Source organism: Microcebus murinus, chromosome 4, assembly GCF_040939455.1.
Source record: "Microcebus murinus isolate Inina chromosome 4, M.murinus_Inina_mat1.0, whole genome shotgun sequence".
NCBI lineage: Eukaryota > Metazoa > Chordata > Mammalia > Primates > Cheirogaleidae > Microcebus > Microcebus murinus.
This window is the reverse complement of record NC_134107.1, coordinates 17,307,111-17,321,956: the sequence shown is the minus strand read 5'-3', so window position 1 is coordinate 17,321,956 and position 14,846 is coordinate 17,307,111. Positions and strand designations below refer to the sequence as shown.

The 14,846-nt window shown below is 52.2% G+C and overlaps 1 protein-coding gene across 1 annotated transcript; it reads left to right on the top strand.

The window, feature by feature from the left end:
* The first annotated feature begins 2,828 nt into the window (after nucleotides 1-2,828).
* On the top strand, nucleotides 2,829-13,687 carry LRRC55 (leucine rich repeat containing 55). The gene is made up of 3 exons (XM_012749989.2): nucleotides 2,829-3,114; nucleotides 4,030-5,563; nucleotides 9,360-13,687. Exons 2-3 carry the CDS (start codon nucleotides 4,864-4,866, stop codon nucleotides 9,593-9,595), a joined length of 936 nt encoding a protein of 311 aa, XP_012605443.2. The 5' UTR covers nucleotides 2,829-3,114; nucleotides 4,030-4,863; the 3' UTR covers nucleotides 9,596-13,687.
* The last annotated feature ends 1,159 nt before the right edge of the window (nucleotides 13,688-14,846 follow it).

The following is a 14,846-nucleotide window of genomic DNA, read 5'->3' as shown; positions in this document are numbered from 1 at the left end:
AACTGACGTTTCAAATGATGGCAAGGCATTCTTCTTGCCTAGAGCCTTTTTGTTAAGGAAACTGTCACTAATATTTTCTTTTAGTCATATTATTGAGTCTAATTGTGCATATAAACTTCATATCATGTAAAGAAAGAAAATTTCCATTCTTTTTTATTTGTTTTTCAAGGTACCTTTAGTCAACATTAACTATCGAATTATGCTGAATACCTTCCTTAGCATCTATTAAGATGATTACGTTTTCTATCACTTTTCAGTTAATGTTATTATAATAAAGTACAATGCTAACTTTGCTTTCCTGAGGCCAATAGTCCTCAGTTGTAATGGATTACTTTTTTTGTGGTGTTGTGTTTTCTGGGTTAAGATTAATATTTTATTTCTAAACTCATAAATGAGATTGGGCAAACATTCCCTTCTTTAAGGGGCTGGGTAAAAATTACATTTGCCTCAGTCAATTCAATACATAAAAATTTATGAAGTGGCTACCATGTTACTCTGCACTAGACATTATGGAACATGAAAGATTCGAAATGACCATAATATGAGAGAACACAGAAGGAAAGCAGACTTATAGGAAAAAGAATCACATTAAAGAAGACATTGTCAATGATTTTGAGAACTTAATAAATGCCCAGAATCTGTTTTAACTTCACACTTTTTGTTTTCTACCATTCCATTTTGGTTCCTCCAAAAACCTAAGATACTATTTAAATGTACGAGGTTCACTAAGTGAAAACACAGTCCCAGTACCAGCTCCATGAAGGAAGAGCCTACATCTATCTTCCTGGAGGCGGTAAGCCCACTAACTGGCCAAGTACCAGCACATGGTGAATGCTCAATAAGTATTTATTGAAACAAAGAAATAATCCGGCTCTTTGATCAAACCATCTGATTAAGCCAGTTTTGTTTTGTTTTTTTTTTTCTTTTTTCATTTTTTTTTATTTCGGCATATTATGGGGGTACAGATTTTAAGGTTTCAATAAATGCCCATTTCCCCCCTAAGCCAGTTTTAAAAATGCAGCACAGCTAGAGATTTGTTCAATGGGCCAGCAAGGAAAAGAGATGTTGCAAAGATTTTGCCCTTATCTGAAGTCATTGTAAGAGTGTGGAGGGAACAGGAAGGTTGGACGGATGGGGACAGGACAACAGATGGAGTACGCAGATCCTGGAGAAAGAAGAGAGGAACACAGGCTTCCACTCCCCTAGATCCAGATCCAAGTGTCTGGAGAGCCCCGGCACCCCTGCCTGGCAAGGCAGTTGGCCCTTTGGATCCCAGAGGCTCTCAGATCCCAAGCCCAGGGGAAATTGATCCACTCCAGCCAAGCTTCCTAGCCCCGAGAGTTCATGTGGTGAGGACTTAGGGACAACCAAGGAACAGAAAAAAAGAGATGCCTCCTATAATTATCCCTAACAAGCCCTGAGCTGGTCACCTGGTACCCAGAGTCCAAAATACATTCAGACCCAGGGAAACAGATGTCCTACAGCAGTGGAATAGATATATCCCATCAAGTGAGCAGACTTGGATATGGAATCAACCTAAATGCCTATTAGTTGATGAGAAGAAAATGTGGTGTGTGTGTGTGTGTGTGTGTGTGTGTGTGTGTGCCATGGAGTACTACTCAGTCATGAAAAGGATCGAAATAACGTTATTTGTAGCAACTTGTATGGAACTGGAGAGCATTATCCTAAGTGAAGTATCTCAGGAATGGAAAAACAACCACCACATGTTATCACTAATAAGTGGGACCTAAACGATGGGTACACAGAGTCATATAGTTGTATAAAGGACATCGGGGGCTGGGTACAGTGGCTCATGCCTGTAATCCAAGCACTCTGGGAGGCCGAGGTGGGAGGATCATTCGAGGTCAGGAGTTCAAGAACTAGCATGAGCAATAGTGAGACCCCCGTCGCTACTAAAAATAGAAAGAAATTAGCTAGACAACTAAAAATATATAGAAAAATATTAGCTGGGCATGGTGGGCACTCTAGCCCAGGCAACAGAGTAAGACTCTGTCTCAAAAAAAAAAAAAAATGACTTTGGAAACTAAGAAGGGGAGAGGGGAAGGGAGGGAAGAGATAAACACTTACCTATCGGGTATAATGTACACTATTCTGGTGACGGGCACACTAAAAGCCCTGACTGCAGCATTATACAATTCATCCATGTAACAAGGGCACTTGTACCCCTGATATTTTGAAGCAAAAATTCTGTTTAAAAAGGTAAAGTGTCTCTAATTTTTAAAAAGTGAGCAAACTTGTTACATGTACTCCTTTTTTTTCTTTCCATCCTTATTCATGCCTTCAATGCCCCGCATTTTGCACCCCTCGCCAACTAAGTCCTCTTCCCATTCCAAGCCCTCTCATTTTCCCCTTCTGGGTCGGATGCCCGTAAGCTCTCCCTCCTCCATCTACAATTCCAGATCCTCGCCTGGGCCCCTACTCCAACCTCCCTGCTGGGCCCTTTTTCTCTCTCTGCCTGCCTGCTCCCCTGCCCCTGGCCCTGTCCAGGCCGGCCTACCCTCCTCTTGCCTTCCTCCCCCTGCCCTGTCCCCAGGATCTTGCGGGTGGCCGTGAATTCTGCCGAGTACATCCTTCCCTCCGCTCCCGTGGTGGTGGGGTCCATAGCCAGTTCTCCTGTTGCTCAGAGATGTGGAGGCAGTTGCTAAGAGACAGTGAAACGTCAGTACCTGGCCCTCGAGGAAAAAAAGGGGAGCGAAAAAGGGAGAGAGGAGGGAGAGGGATGCAGGGAGGGGGAGAGAGAGAGGGAAGGGGGGGAGGAAGGGGAAGACCTGGCTCTGGCGGAAGCCACATATCCCTGCAGCCTCAGCACCGGCTGAGTTTCAGAAAGAAGCATTTGGATTCTGTGAACTTTCTTCCAAGCATCCTCTCTCTCTGATTCCCCTTTTGGGTAAAAGAAAGGGCGCAGGGACCACAGGACGGGAAAGCACAGAAGATGCTGGCCCGGGATCCAGGAGACATGGAGGAGAGGCCGGGGGAGGGGAAGAGCAGGGGAGGCAATCTGTTCTGAAGCCAGCAAGGAGCGAGCAGGGATTCCAGGACGAGGGAGGGAGACCCGCGTCTGCTGCAGATTGATGGCTGTGTCCTTGGAACCGAGTGAGTAGGCTCATGAGGGCCTGTGGGAGTGCAGGGGGCACCTGGGGGCTCAGGAAAATGAGTCTGAATGAAGGGGAGCTGGGGAGATTTCCCAGTGGGCGGGATTGAGGCTGGAAGTGGTGGGAAGAGAGGCAGTGGCAGACTGAGGGGTGAGGGGAGGACAAGTGAGGACAGCAGGTGGGCAGGAGACAGGAGAGGGACCACGGAGGGCGTGGGTGCACGGTGGGGCTGAGGCTCTGGGCGTGGCATTGCTCCCGTCCCTCTGCCTGACCAAGTCTGGGCGTGGGCTCAAGCTGGGGCAGCACAGGAGAGCGCAGTGTTTGTGGAAAAGGATGATGGGATTAGGGTGTGTGCTGGGGGTGAAGCAGGGTGGGGCAGGCTGGGGAGGGGGCTCTGCAGGAGTGCATGAGCAGAGGGAGCTGCAGAGAGAGCTGGGGAGGTGCGCCAGGGCAGGGCAAAATATGGGGGAGCCACGGAAGAATGGGGATGTGTGTGTATGTGTGAGAGAGAGAGACAGGAGTGCTGAGACTGTTTGGAAGGGGTGTGCAAGCGGCCAGAGTATGGATGCGGGTTTTCCTCGGGGAGTTGTTCAAGGGGGTTCAGCTGTTTGGTGCTGATGGTGCGGCGGGGCTTTGTGGAGAAAAAGAAAATGCATCTAGCCCAGGACAGAAACCGGGAAGGAGGATGGCTACAGGCTGGGCAGGGGAGGTTCAGCGGGTGACAATATTGTGAGGCTGAGGTCTGAGCCCACCGTTGCCCACACCTGGGGGACAGCAAGCAGAGAGCTTTGTGGTTGGGGGGCAAAGAAGGGAGGAGGGAGAGAGAAAGCAAGAGAGAGAAGTTGGACAGGGGACCTGGGTTAGGGACCAGGGTGTAGCACCGGTTTCTCTGCCTGAGTGCTTTCCTTGTTGACAGAGCGAGCAGCCTCCACCTGCTGAATGCAGAGCTGTGTGAAGCAGGTGCTGGCTGGGAGAAGTAGCCAGAGCTCCTCCAGCTGACCCCCAGCCTGCACCTCAGGACTCATGGCTGTGCCCAGCCTCGGAGGCCCAGACAGCAGGTGCCACTTGGGATCTTCCTCTCCCTGGAGAACCAAGAGTCCCCCTGGAGATTCCAGCAGCTGCTGAGGCTGAAGACCCCCAGGCTTTCAGGAGGCTCATGGAGACTCACTTCCTCCCGGGCTGCCTTCCCAAAACACCCACTCCTGGACCCCCTTGGACTCAAGCCCACTGGGCCACCAGGAGAAATGGCCTCTGAGACCTTGAATGCTGGAGACCCAGGTGCAGCCCTGGCTTGCTAATCAGCCCCAGACTTGGGGCAGGGCTTACGTTTTCTTAGAAGAAGTGCCAGGACCTTTAAAGGGCACCTTTCATCTCCTTCAGCACCTCCCTCCCACCTCTCAGACACAGCACCGAGAGGAAGCACCCAGCAGGCATGGATGAGGACACAAAAGATCTGCAGGAACCCTTCCAGGGCCTGCCTGCAGTTGGTCCAGCCCCATCCTTGTCCCCTTCCTTTCTCAAGTTTTGATCATCATTTCAGACCCTGGGGGACCTCAGCTGGGTTTCTCGCCCCCTAGGCTCCAGAGGTGGACTTCCTGCGGATCTCAGGAAGCCCTTTGGTGCTAAGAGGCTCCGGGAAGGGCTTGAGCCATGACACCACGTGCTCGGAAGCCCCACCTTCAAGGGCTCTGGCCCCTGATGTAGCTGCCTTCCTGTGTCGCTGGCTGTCGATTCCACAAACACAGGCCCCATGGGCTCCCTTCAGCACTGCTGCTGCCAGCTGCCTAAGATGGGTGACACCTGGGCACAGCTTCCCTGGCCGGGGCCTCCCCACCCAGCCGTGCTGCTGATCTCCCTCCTCTTGGCGGCCGGGGTGATGCCCTCGGATGCCGGCACCAGCTGCCCGGTCCTTTGCACGTGCCGTAACCAGGTGGTGGACTGCAGCAGCCAGCGGCTGTTCTCTGTGCCCCCAGACCTGCCGATGGACACCCGGAACCTCAGCCTGGCCCACAACCGCATCGCGGCCGTGCCTCCTGGCTACCTCACGTGCTACATGGAGCTCCGGGTGCTGGATCTGCGCAACAACTCCTTGACGGAGCTGCCCCCGGGCCTCTTCCTCCATGCCAAGCGCTTGGCACACCTGGATCTGAGCTACAACAACCTCAGCCACGTGCCGGCCGACATGTTCCAGGAGGCCCACGGGCTGGTGCACATCGACCTGAGCCACAACCCATGGCTGCGGAGGGTGCACCCCCAGGCCTTCCAGGGCCTCATGCAGCTCCGTGACCTGGACCTCAGCTTCGGGGGCCTGGCCTTCCTCAGCCTCGAGGCCCTCGAGGGCCTGCCAGGGCTAGTGACCCTGCAGATCGGCGGCAACCCCTGGGTGTGCGGCTGCACCATGGAGCCCCTGCTGAAGTGGCTGCGGAACCGGATCCAGCGCTGCACAGCGGGTAAGACAGGGGCAGGAGTGGGCAGCTGGCAGGGCGGAAGGGGGGGCTCGACTTGCCAAAAGCAAAGTCTTCAAAGAACAGAGGGGATTTAGCAGCTTGCCTCTTTGTACACCAGCTTTTTCAGTCAACAAGTATTTGTCGAATCCTTGCGATGCATGCAAGGCCCTGGGGGCCCATTCGTTCATGAAACAGAAGCCCCTGCAGTGCTTATAACTGAACGAGGCAGGCAGATAGTTAACAAGTGAGAATACTAATCGTACATGGAGTTCATGGCACTTTCACCATGACCTAAGAACTTGCCACGCATTGTTTATGATGCCCCGTTTTTATTATCCCCATTTTACAGGAGAGGAAACTGAGATTTAGAGCAATGCAAAGATTTGCCCGGAGTGACTCAGAAAGTGGCAGGGTCATGGATAAAACTCAGGTTTATTTGACGTCTAAGCCCTGTGCTACTCTGCCAGATGGCTTTGTAAGTGTTCTAAGTGTGGGAAACTCGTATACACAGTAATAGCTAACACTACGTTAGTACTTACGCTACGCCAGGCACTGTTCCACATTCCGTATTTTATCTTACCCTCACAAGAGTCCTGATGAGGTCTCCACTCTACAGAAGGGGAAACTGAGACACAAGGAGGCTCAGTACCTTGCCCAAAGTCACACAGCTGCTAAGTGGTGGAGTCAGGGTTCCAGCCCTGGCGGTCTGCCTGTCCTTCAGCTGTATCCTGGAAAGTCAGCTACTGTTCTGGGCCAGCCAAAGAGGTTCAGCAGAGTCCTGCAAAGTCTGGGTACACGGTGAGGAGCTGAGAGGATGGAGATGCAGCAACTTGATGGGCCAACCGCAGCTGGAGGGTGGGCCAGGGCCTGAGGGAGCCGAAATCACACAGGTCTGATAGGCTTCGGCCCCGCCCAGTGGTGTCCCAGCCTGGCTCAGAGGCCGGTGACGCTCAGCTGTGGCCCCTGTCCCTGGGTCTCCTGTGTGACAGCTCTGGGCCTGGGCACTGGTGCCAGCAGCGGCACAGCCGGGGGTGCCGCCCAGGGGCTTTCCCAGCGCCTGGGCTCGGCCAATGCTGAGAAGGAGCAGTGCTGAGTGAGGCAGCAGGGAGCAGGGGGCTGAGTGGGGAGCCCGAGACCAGAATAGTTTGGGGGGGCTGTGGGTCACGATTCCAGTGTTTCCACAGAGCTGTGGGAGGAAGCTCTCTGGGACCAAAATAGCTGGGGACTGAGATGGGGCGATGGGGGAGCCTGAGGGGGAGGCTGCCTGGAGCCATCTCTCCGCCTCCCCAACCTCTGCAGGCCGCACCTTCCCTCCCTCTCCCGTGCACCCATGACAGAAAGGGCACTCCGGGCCCTGAGCTGCCATCGCAGCCGGGGACCTTTGAGGTCCCTGCTGCCCTGCAGAGCAGCCCAGACTCCCATCAAGCAGGAGAAGGGCCCAAGATCCTGTCAGTGCAACCGCACACATCGGTACAGGTGAGACACCTGTCCAAAGAGGGACAGTGGCTGTCCACGGGCCCACAGTGAGAGAGCGGGCAGGCCACAGCTGGAATCCAGGTCCCTGCTCCTCCACACACACACCTGACTCCATGCCACACTCACCAGCGTGCTTCCTGCTGCAGACGAACCTGCCCAGGACAGGCAGGACTAGGTCATGCACTTCCCTTTAGGCCTTTTTCCTCCACTTCCTCCCTTTTTCTTAGTGGGATTCTCACTATTACCCATGGTTTTTGGAAAAATTTAAACAAAGAGGGACCTAAGCAAGCCCTTGGAATACAACATGGCTTCAGGACTGGTGCCAGGACTTCCCAGTGAGTTATGTCACCCTGGTTCCGCTGTGGCCCCTGTGCGGCCCAGCTGATTGCCCTCTGGGGCTGCTCTGGCAGGTCCGCATGAGTGTCCCCACGTCCCCAGTTCCCCATCTCTCACTACAGCACCACTACCCCTCTCACATGCACAGTAGACTTTGGAGTTCGGCGTCTTCCAGTTCCCGGAGGGGAGCTCACCAGGGTCAGCCCCAGACCTGATCCCTGCCCGGGCAGGGTCTGGGGCCCTGTGCTCACAGCCTGCAGGGACCTCTCAGCCCGGCACTGGGGGGAGGTGGCACCCTCCCTCCCACACCACCTCCCCATTCCCAAGGATAATGGTGTTCAGCCATTTCTCAAAAGGGTCAATCCAAACCCATCATTGGACTCTTTGCCCTCGAAAACTACAGAATGAATGCATGGCATTTAAACACCCCATGATTTAGAAAACTTCTTCACATTGACTCTCTTAGACAATTTAGGTTGGATTATCCCCTTCTTATAGAGGCAGAACAGGAGAGCCAGAAAGGCAGAAAAAAAAAAAAAAAAGACCCGCCCAACATAAGAGCTTGATTATTATTTATCCACTAAATGAAGAAGACACTCACTGCTCAAAAGCCCATGCTCCACCCTGCGTGGCAAAACCGTCACTTGCTGCTCTTCCTTCCCAGGCAGAGAGAGATGAGACCGTTGGCAACCACCTGCATTTTTGAAAGTGCCCCTCGTGAGATGCTGGGGAGAGCAGGAACCCACCAGGGGGCCAGCCCGCTCCTACAGAAGCCTGAGTGCAGGATTGCCCCCAAATGCCCTGTCTAGAGAAGCCAATGAACAATAATAATAAAAGCTCATGCTTGCAGACTGCTTAGTACATACCAGGAACATACAATGTACGTTTGTTAACTCGCTGAATTCTCCATACAACCTTATGAGGTCGATACTATTATTATCCTCATTTGACAGATGAAGAAATCAGCACACAGAGGGGTTAAATAATGTGCCCATCGTCGCAGCTAGTGACAGGTGAAGAGGGGACTTGAGTGCAGGCTGAAGTTCCAGAGCCCGTACTCTTGACCCTGTATTCTGTGTGTCTGGAAAAGCCACGCAGGCGGTAGAAAAACCCAACACTTCGGGGCTGGACAGCGTCCCGCACTCATTCAACAAAGATTCACCGAGCGCTCACTGTGGACAGGACACTGTTCTGTTGCTAAGGACACCAATAGACAATAAACAAACAAATTGTCAACAATGATCAATACCGCATGGGTGAGATGGGAGCTGGGGCAAGGTGCGTGGGGTGCGATTTTATACCGAGGCATAGAGAAGGCCTCCCCCATAAGGTGGTGGTGAGCGGAGTCCCAAAGGAAGCGGGGACCGAGCAGTGCAGAGATTTGGGAGAGAAGCTCCCTGACAAGGGAACAAGTGCGAAAGCACCTGTTGCCCACCTCGACAGGGGACACGCTCGGGGTGGTGGAAGAATGACCGGGGGGCACATGTGTCTGGAGCAGGGTGGAGAGGTGGGAAAGCACCGTTGGAGCTCAGGGCAGCAAGGACTTGGCTTCTGCTCCGTGCAGAGGCGTGAAGCCAGGGGAGGGTTTCAGGCACAGTGACGAGAGGTGACAGGACTTGAGGTTTGAAAGACTCGCTGGGCTGACCGTGTTGAAACCGTTTAAGGCAGAAGCCAGAGACCAGTAGGGAGATGACCGCAAGGGTTTTCGGTGGTGTCCCACGGAACCCCAGATCTACACTGGTAGTAGCTGTAGGGCTTCTGACAGATTGCTAAACTCTTTAAGCAGTGATTTTCACATCTGTAAAAATAAGTATAAAAATCCTCGCCTTCGGGGCTGCTGAGGGGACTGAAGAAGATAAGTAAAATTTTTGGCACGTGAAAGAAGTTCCGTGAATGTCTTTCTTCCTTCTCCCAGGGAGGGGTGGGGAGCTCCCTGACCCCTTCCCTCTCCCCCGGCGCCTCACCCTGCCTGGCTTCTGTGTTGCAGACTCTCAGCTGGCTGAGTGCCGGGGCCCCCCCGAAGTGGAGGGCGCCCCACTCTTCTCGCTCACCGAGGAGAGCTTCAAGGCCTGCCACCTGACCCTGAGCCTGGACGATTACCTCTTCATCGCGTTCGTGGGCTTCGTGGTCTCCATCGCCTCCGTGGCCACCAACTTCCTACTGGGCATCACAGCCAACTGCTGCCACCGCTGGAGCAAGGCCAGCGAGGAGGAAGAGATCTGACACGGCCGCCTCCCGTCCCTCCGTGCCGCCCACGCCACTGCCGCCGACCGCCAGACCCTTCCCTGGCTGCCCGCTCTGCGTCCACGGTGCCCTGGCTGCCTCGGTTGTGGCCCGAGCAAGGTCCGGAAAGGAACCTCGTGTGAACGTCTGCTTTGAGCCAGGCACCGTGAGTGTCAGACAGCACTGGGAGTGTCAGAGGAATCGACCTGTCCTGGCCCTCGAGGCTGTCACCCCTGGTAGACGAGAGAGAGACCCAAAAACTGTTCCCCTTGAGACGATATGTCAGGACTCTGAGCACACAGCTGTGTGGGCCCAAAGAGGTGGCCATCGGCCGTGGCTAGCAAAGCCAAGAGAACTGCAGGAGTGGACTGATTTGAGAGCTGGGTCATCAAAAAGTGTCTACTTTGTCAACTAGACAAAGAAGGACGTCCGCAAATGACAGGGACAGGATACGCATGGTGTGTTGAGAACAGCAAACAATTCCTTGTCACTGAGGTGCACAGAGGGAGTGTGTCAGAGAACCAAAACTTGACACCCAAACTGGCATCCCTCAGCACTGCCTCCAGGAAGTGAGGACGCCTCCACGCCAGCACCCGTGGCTCCTTCCACCAGCAGCTACTGGGTGAGACCAGCTCCCTGTGGCTGCCCCATGCAGCAACGCCAGCTGTGGCCTGCTGCTGAGGTCCCAGGCAGCAGGCTGAGGACGGACACCTTCAGTGCCCTTTCTCCTGTCTCTCGCTCAAGCCGTGGCTTCGGCGGCGAGAGGCAGGAGGCCCAGCAACCGTCACAGCAAGAGTCCTGCCCCCCTGGGACCCCAATCAGGTGATTGTTCCTGCCACGGTGCTCACGCCAAAGGATCTCACCAGGAAAGTACACTGTGAGCCCCAGACCCATAGCCTGGCAGTACCCAGGGCTGCAGGAGGACAAAGCCACCGCAGCCATGACAGTAGGAGCATTCGCATGTTCTTCTAAGCAACTCACCCGTTTAAGCATAAGGGTGAGAGAGCTGTTCATTACTGAACACTCACCGGTGTCAGGCACCGTGAGAAGCTCTCTCCACAGACAATTCCCTTTAACACACACAACAGTCTTTCCAGGCGAACATTGTTCCCATTTTACAGATAGGGCAATTAAGGCTCAGAGAGGTTGAAGTCATGCGCCACTTAATGAGCAAGATAAAGTCTGTGCTCTTTCCACTGCCCCATGCAAGTTGGGGAGCATCACAATTCCCTCTCAAGTTCCATACATTCCACTTCAAGTAGTGCTGTAGAAGTTCCTAACAAGGGCCAGGCACTCCTCTGGGCACTTTTATATCTATTGACTCATTTATTGCAGTTCTCACAGCAACACTGCCTGGTGGTTTTTATTGTGCCCATTTTACAGATGAATTAATCGTAGAGAGTTGAGTGACGTACCCAAGGTTTTACGGTTAAACCCCAGAAGGAAGGGGATAGGTGGCTCCAATCAGGGAAACTGCGTCTAATCAGTCAGTCAAAACTCAAGTAACTTTATGTGCAAAGCACAATTACCACCATCGTTGTCATCATCTTCACCTTCATTGTCGGTGTCATTGGTGTCATGGTTATCTTCTCTGTATTCGTTCGACATTGGATAGTTCGTGAAGTTCTTTTGCATCATTCGCCTTGACTTTTACAATCCTGTGTGGGAGGCAGACCAAACAGCTGTAATCCCATCTTACAGATGGGAAAATAGAGGCTCAGGATTGGGTACGACCTGCCTACGTGGCAAGGTTGGGACTCAACTCCAACATGGTTCTCTTTCCAGTGCTTTCCCGGGTGCCTGGGGAAGAAAATGTCTTGGAGGGCTGGGTGGCAGGGCCCCAGAATTCAGCAGCCATGAACGTGCTGGGAGGTCAGCTAAATATAGGCCAGCCAAACCCGGCTGCTGTACAGATTTAGCTACGCTCATGGCAGGTAGAGCAAGCCACAGGCTCTGAAACAGAGGCCACACAGGTACCATCTGAACAGGAGATACCTGCTTTACAGTGTGTAGATAAAGCATTACAACTGGTGGTCATCAGGCAATCATGCAAAAAAAAAAAAAAAAATGGGGGGGGAAGTAGAAGAAGAAGCAGTATTAACCACTCCTACTCGGTCCCTGCTATGTTGTGTTGCAAGAGATACCAAGGGAGCAAGAAAGCAGAGAACCCTGCAGCGTAGGGGGAGAACATCAAGGTGCAGTCCAACGCACTGGCAAGGCTGGCCAGGAGGAGGATTAAAGCAGGGGCTTTCTACCGTGTCCCCAGCGCCGGCAGTGTTCTGGCAGGCCTGAAAGGCGTGGAGGAGGACAACACGTCAGCTTCCAAGAAGTCCCCCCTCGCTCCTGCTTCCCTAAGCTAGTCAACCAAAAGAGCCTTCAGAAACGTTGCTAGACCTGAGGTCTAGACTTGAACCTTGTGTCCCCTGAATCTTGCTTACAACATCTGGGCCAGAGCCTTGCCCCGTGACACCCAGAGCAGAACGGCACCCTGCTCTCTTCTGCCACAGCCCAGGGTGGTGGACTCGAGCCGTTCTCCACCAGCCAAGCTGACAGCTGAGATACCTGGAGAGGAGCTTTTAGAATTAATAGTCCTGACAAAATAGGAAATAGCAAAGCTTCCCATAGAGGGACACCATAGTCATCTATAATAATCTCCTAGGGACTACTGTTTACTGAAATATAGTTAATATATTTTAAGATACGTACTTTTTATTGCATAGGACTAGAACCAGATGAGACACTTAATGCCCCTTGAGATCAAATGTCCTTTCTAGCGGGACAGTTGGGGCTCCATTGTTGGCAAATCTTTCTGAGCAGGATACATGGCTTTTAAGGGATGGATCTTTCTCCAGTTGCTAGAAGGTCCTCAGTTAACTAGAGCACAATGAGGAAACTATTTAAAGTCCCTACTGCCAAGGAATTCCCTGCTTCTCCCACCACCTCCACCGCCTTGTTCAGGCTATCAGAAGCAAACGTCTAGAGGTAGACTAGCAATCCGGGTTGGATTGGCTCCTTCATCCCTGGTGACTGCAAAGCCATTGCGCTGTTCCCACAAGGCTGCGTTCGGTTTATGTTACACTGGTTAACACATATGTGATGCGGTATCTCTGCATCTGTATGTCTATGTGTGAGCATCCTTTTAGGTTGGTTATCTGCCAACATGAGGAAGATCTCTCTGGAATGAGAGTTCTCTGACACAGTCTACTCAGCCATGTAGTCCACTGGCTACTATATCATTTGATAGACTAAGATGGGAACCCACCTTAGTTTAGGGTGGGGCTGGCTGCTCAGAGAATATAAAAAGGGAAAAATTAGTGGCAGAGGCATTCTGATGAGAACCTGACTTCTGCTTGCCTACCTCTGTCCTCTCCTGCCCTTCAGAGACGTGTCCTGGTTGCAGAAGCTTCCTTTGCATAGGCCCGAGGACATCACAGTTTAGCTAACCAACGGGACTCTAACGGTAAGGTTTGGGCCAAGAGAATCCTTCCATAGAAAAGCCCCCCTATCTTAACCACACCCATCTAGGCCAGTTGCCCCTAGTCACCCTCAGACAAACCCTCGTCTCTATTTCTGCTACGGGGATGCCCAGGGAAACATGCAGAAACAGGTACCCAGAGTTGCTATGAAGGTTCATGGCTCCTTTCAAGGAGCTAAACGTATGAAACGTGAACAGGTCAAGACAGGTGTTCCTCTGCGACTATCAGGAAGGACCTGTAGTCCCGTGTTCCCATAGATGCCTTTGCTGACATCTTTTCCAGCGGTAGAAGAACGTAAGGGGATACCTTCATCCATTTTTCAAAAGGACATCTTTCCAAAGCTAAAGAAGCTCGTCTGCTCATCCCCAGCCCAGGAGGAGGCAAAAGGGACATGAAGGAGGCACGTCACAAGGTCCTTTGTGAGTCATTCCGTGTTTGCCACAGCACTGGGTAGAGAGCTGGATCCACAGAGATCTGAGCTTTCCCAGAGCTGTCCTGCAGAGTGCTAATGTCTGGGGATGGGAGGGTTAGGGAGGGCCCGGGATGAAAGGGAAGATGCCAACCTTTGTATGGAGATGATTTTATAACCATGCACTTTTGTAACCATGAAAAATTTTTTCATAAATGTACATGAATAATAAAGAGTGTATAGTTTAACAAATTCTCTAAAGAGTTGTGAAGAGGAGGGAGAGGGATGGGGGGGGGCAGAGAAATAAAGAGAGACAGAAAGGAACGAGACGGAACCAAAAGAATGTGTGCCAAAATATACACACAAAAGGTCTATGGGGAGGGAGTGGATGGGAATAATTAGGAAATGTGCCAGCCATGGAGGGGCATGTGTGGGAGTAGAAGGAATGTCGCAGAAGCATATTTCTACCAGGCAAAAAAAGAATACGCGTGCGTCTGTATGCACATACCCCTGTGTGTAGGCATATTTTGGTGCCTGAAATTACACAAAGAAGAGAGCATATGTCTTACGTATGTTGATGTTTGCAGCTTGGGCCATCCATAAAACATGCCAAGGCAAGTGGGTGTGCCTGCCTAGCTAGCATCGCTGAAGAGCGTGTGCCGGGGAGATGGGCAAAAGGGCACTGACTCAGGCATGCAGGTAAACCAGGCACCAGGTGCTTGGTGCGGCAGATGGGTGAGGCCGTCGCTGGTACAAGTCCAGTCTCTGTTGTCATAGGTTAGTGAAGAAGGGCAAGGACTCCAAACCTCCTGGGTCTTGCAAGTGTTGCCTACACGCCATCGGAAGTGAGATGCTTAGGCCGCATACCTTGGGAACAGGGACAAAAAGAGGAGGAAAGTGCACTTCTGTACGCAAAATGGCAGCTGCTTTTATCCCAGCACTCTAAGCAGGCAGTGGCTGTAAGCAGGAAGTTGTTCCTTCCACCAACAGGGATTTTAACCTCCCTCTGTTCTTCCCACTGCAATTGCCACAGAACACAGACAAATGCGGCACTCGCTGAGCAAAGCCACCAAGGGAACACAGACACTGACTCAGAACACTCAGATAGACAGAGAACATCCCCAGCTGTAATCAGTGTTTTCTGGAGTAGATTAAAGGGAGGCGAAACCCTTCTCTTCAAATTAAGTATTTAATAGAGACCATACTGAACAAGTACAAAATCAAAAATAAGGCTCCTGAAATAAGCAGAGATCTCACAGAAAACCAGACCTTGCATATCTCATTCAATGCTGTCCCTGGTGCCAAGCGTATACCTAACTAATGATGATGATGATGATGATGATGGTGATGATAATGGAGATGATGG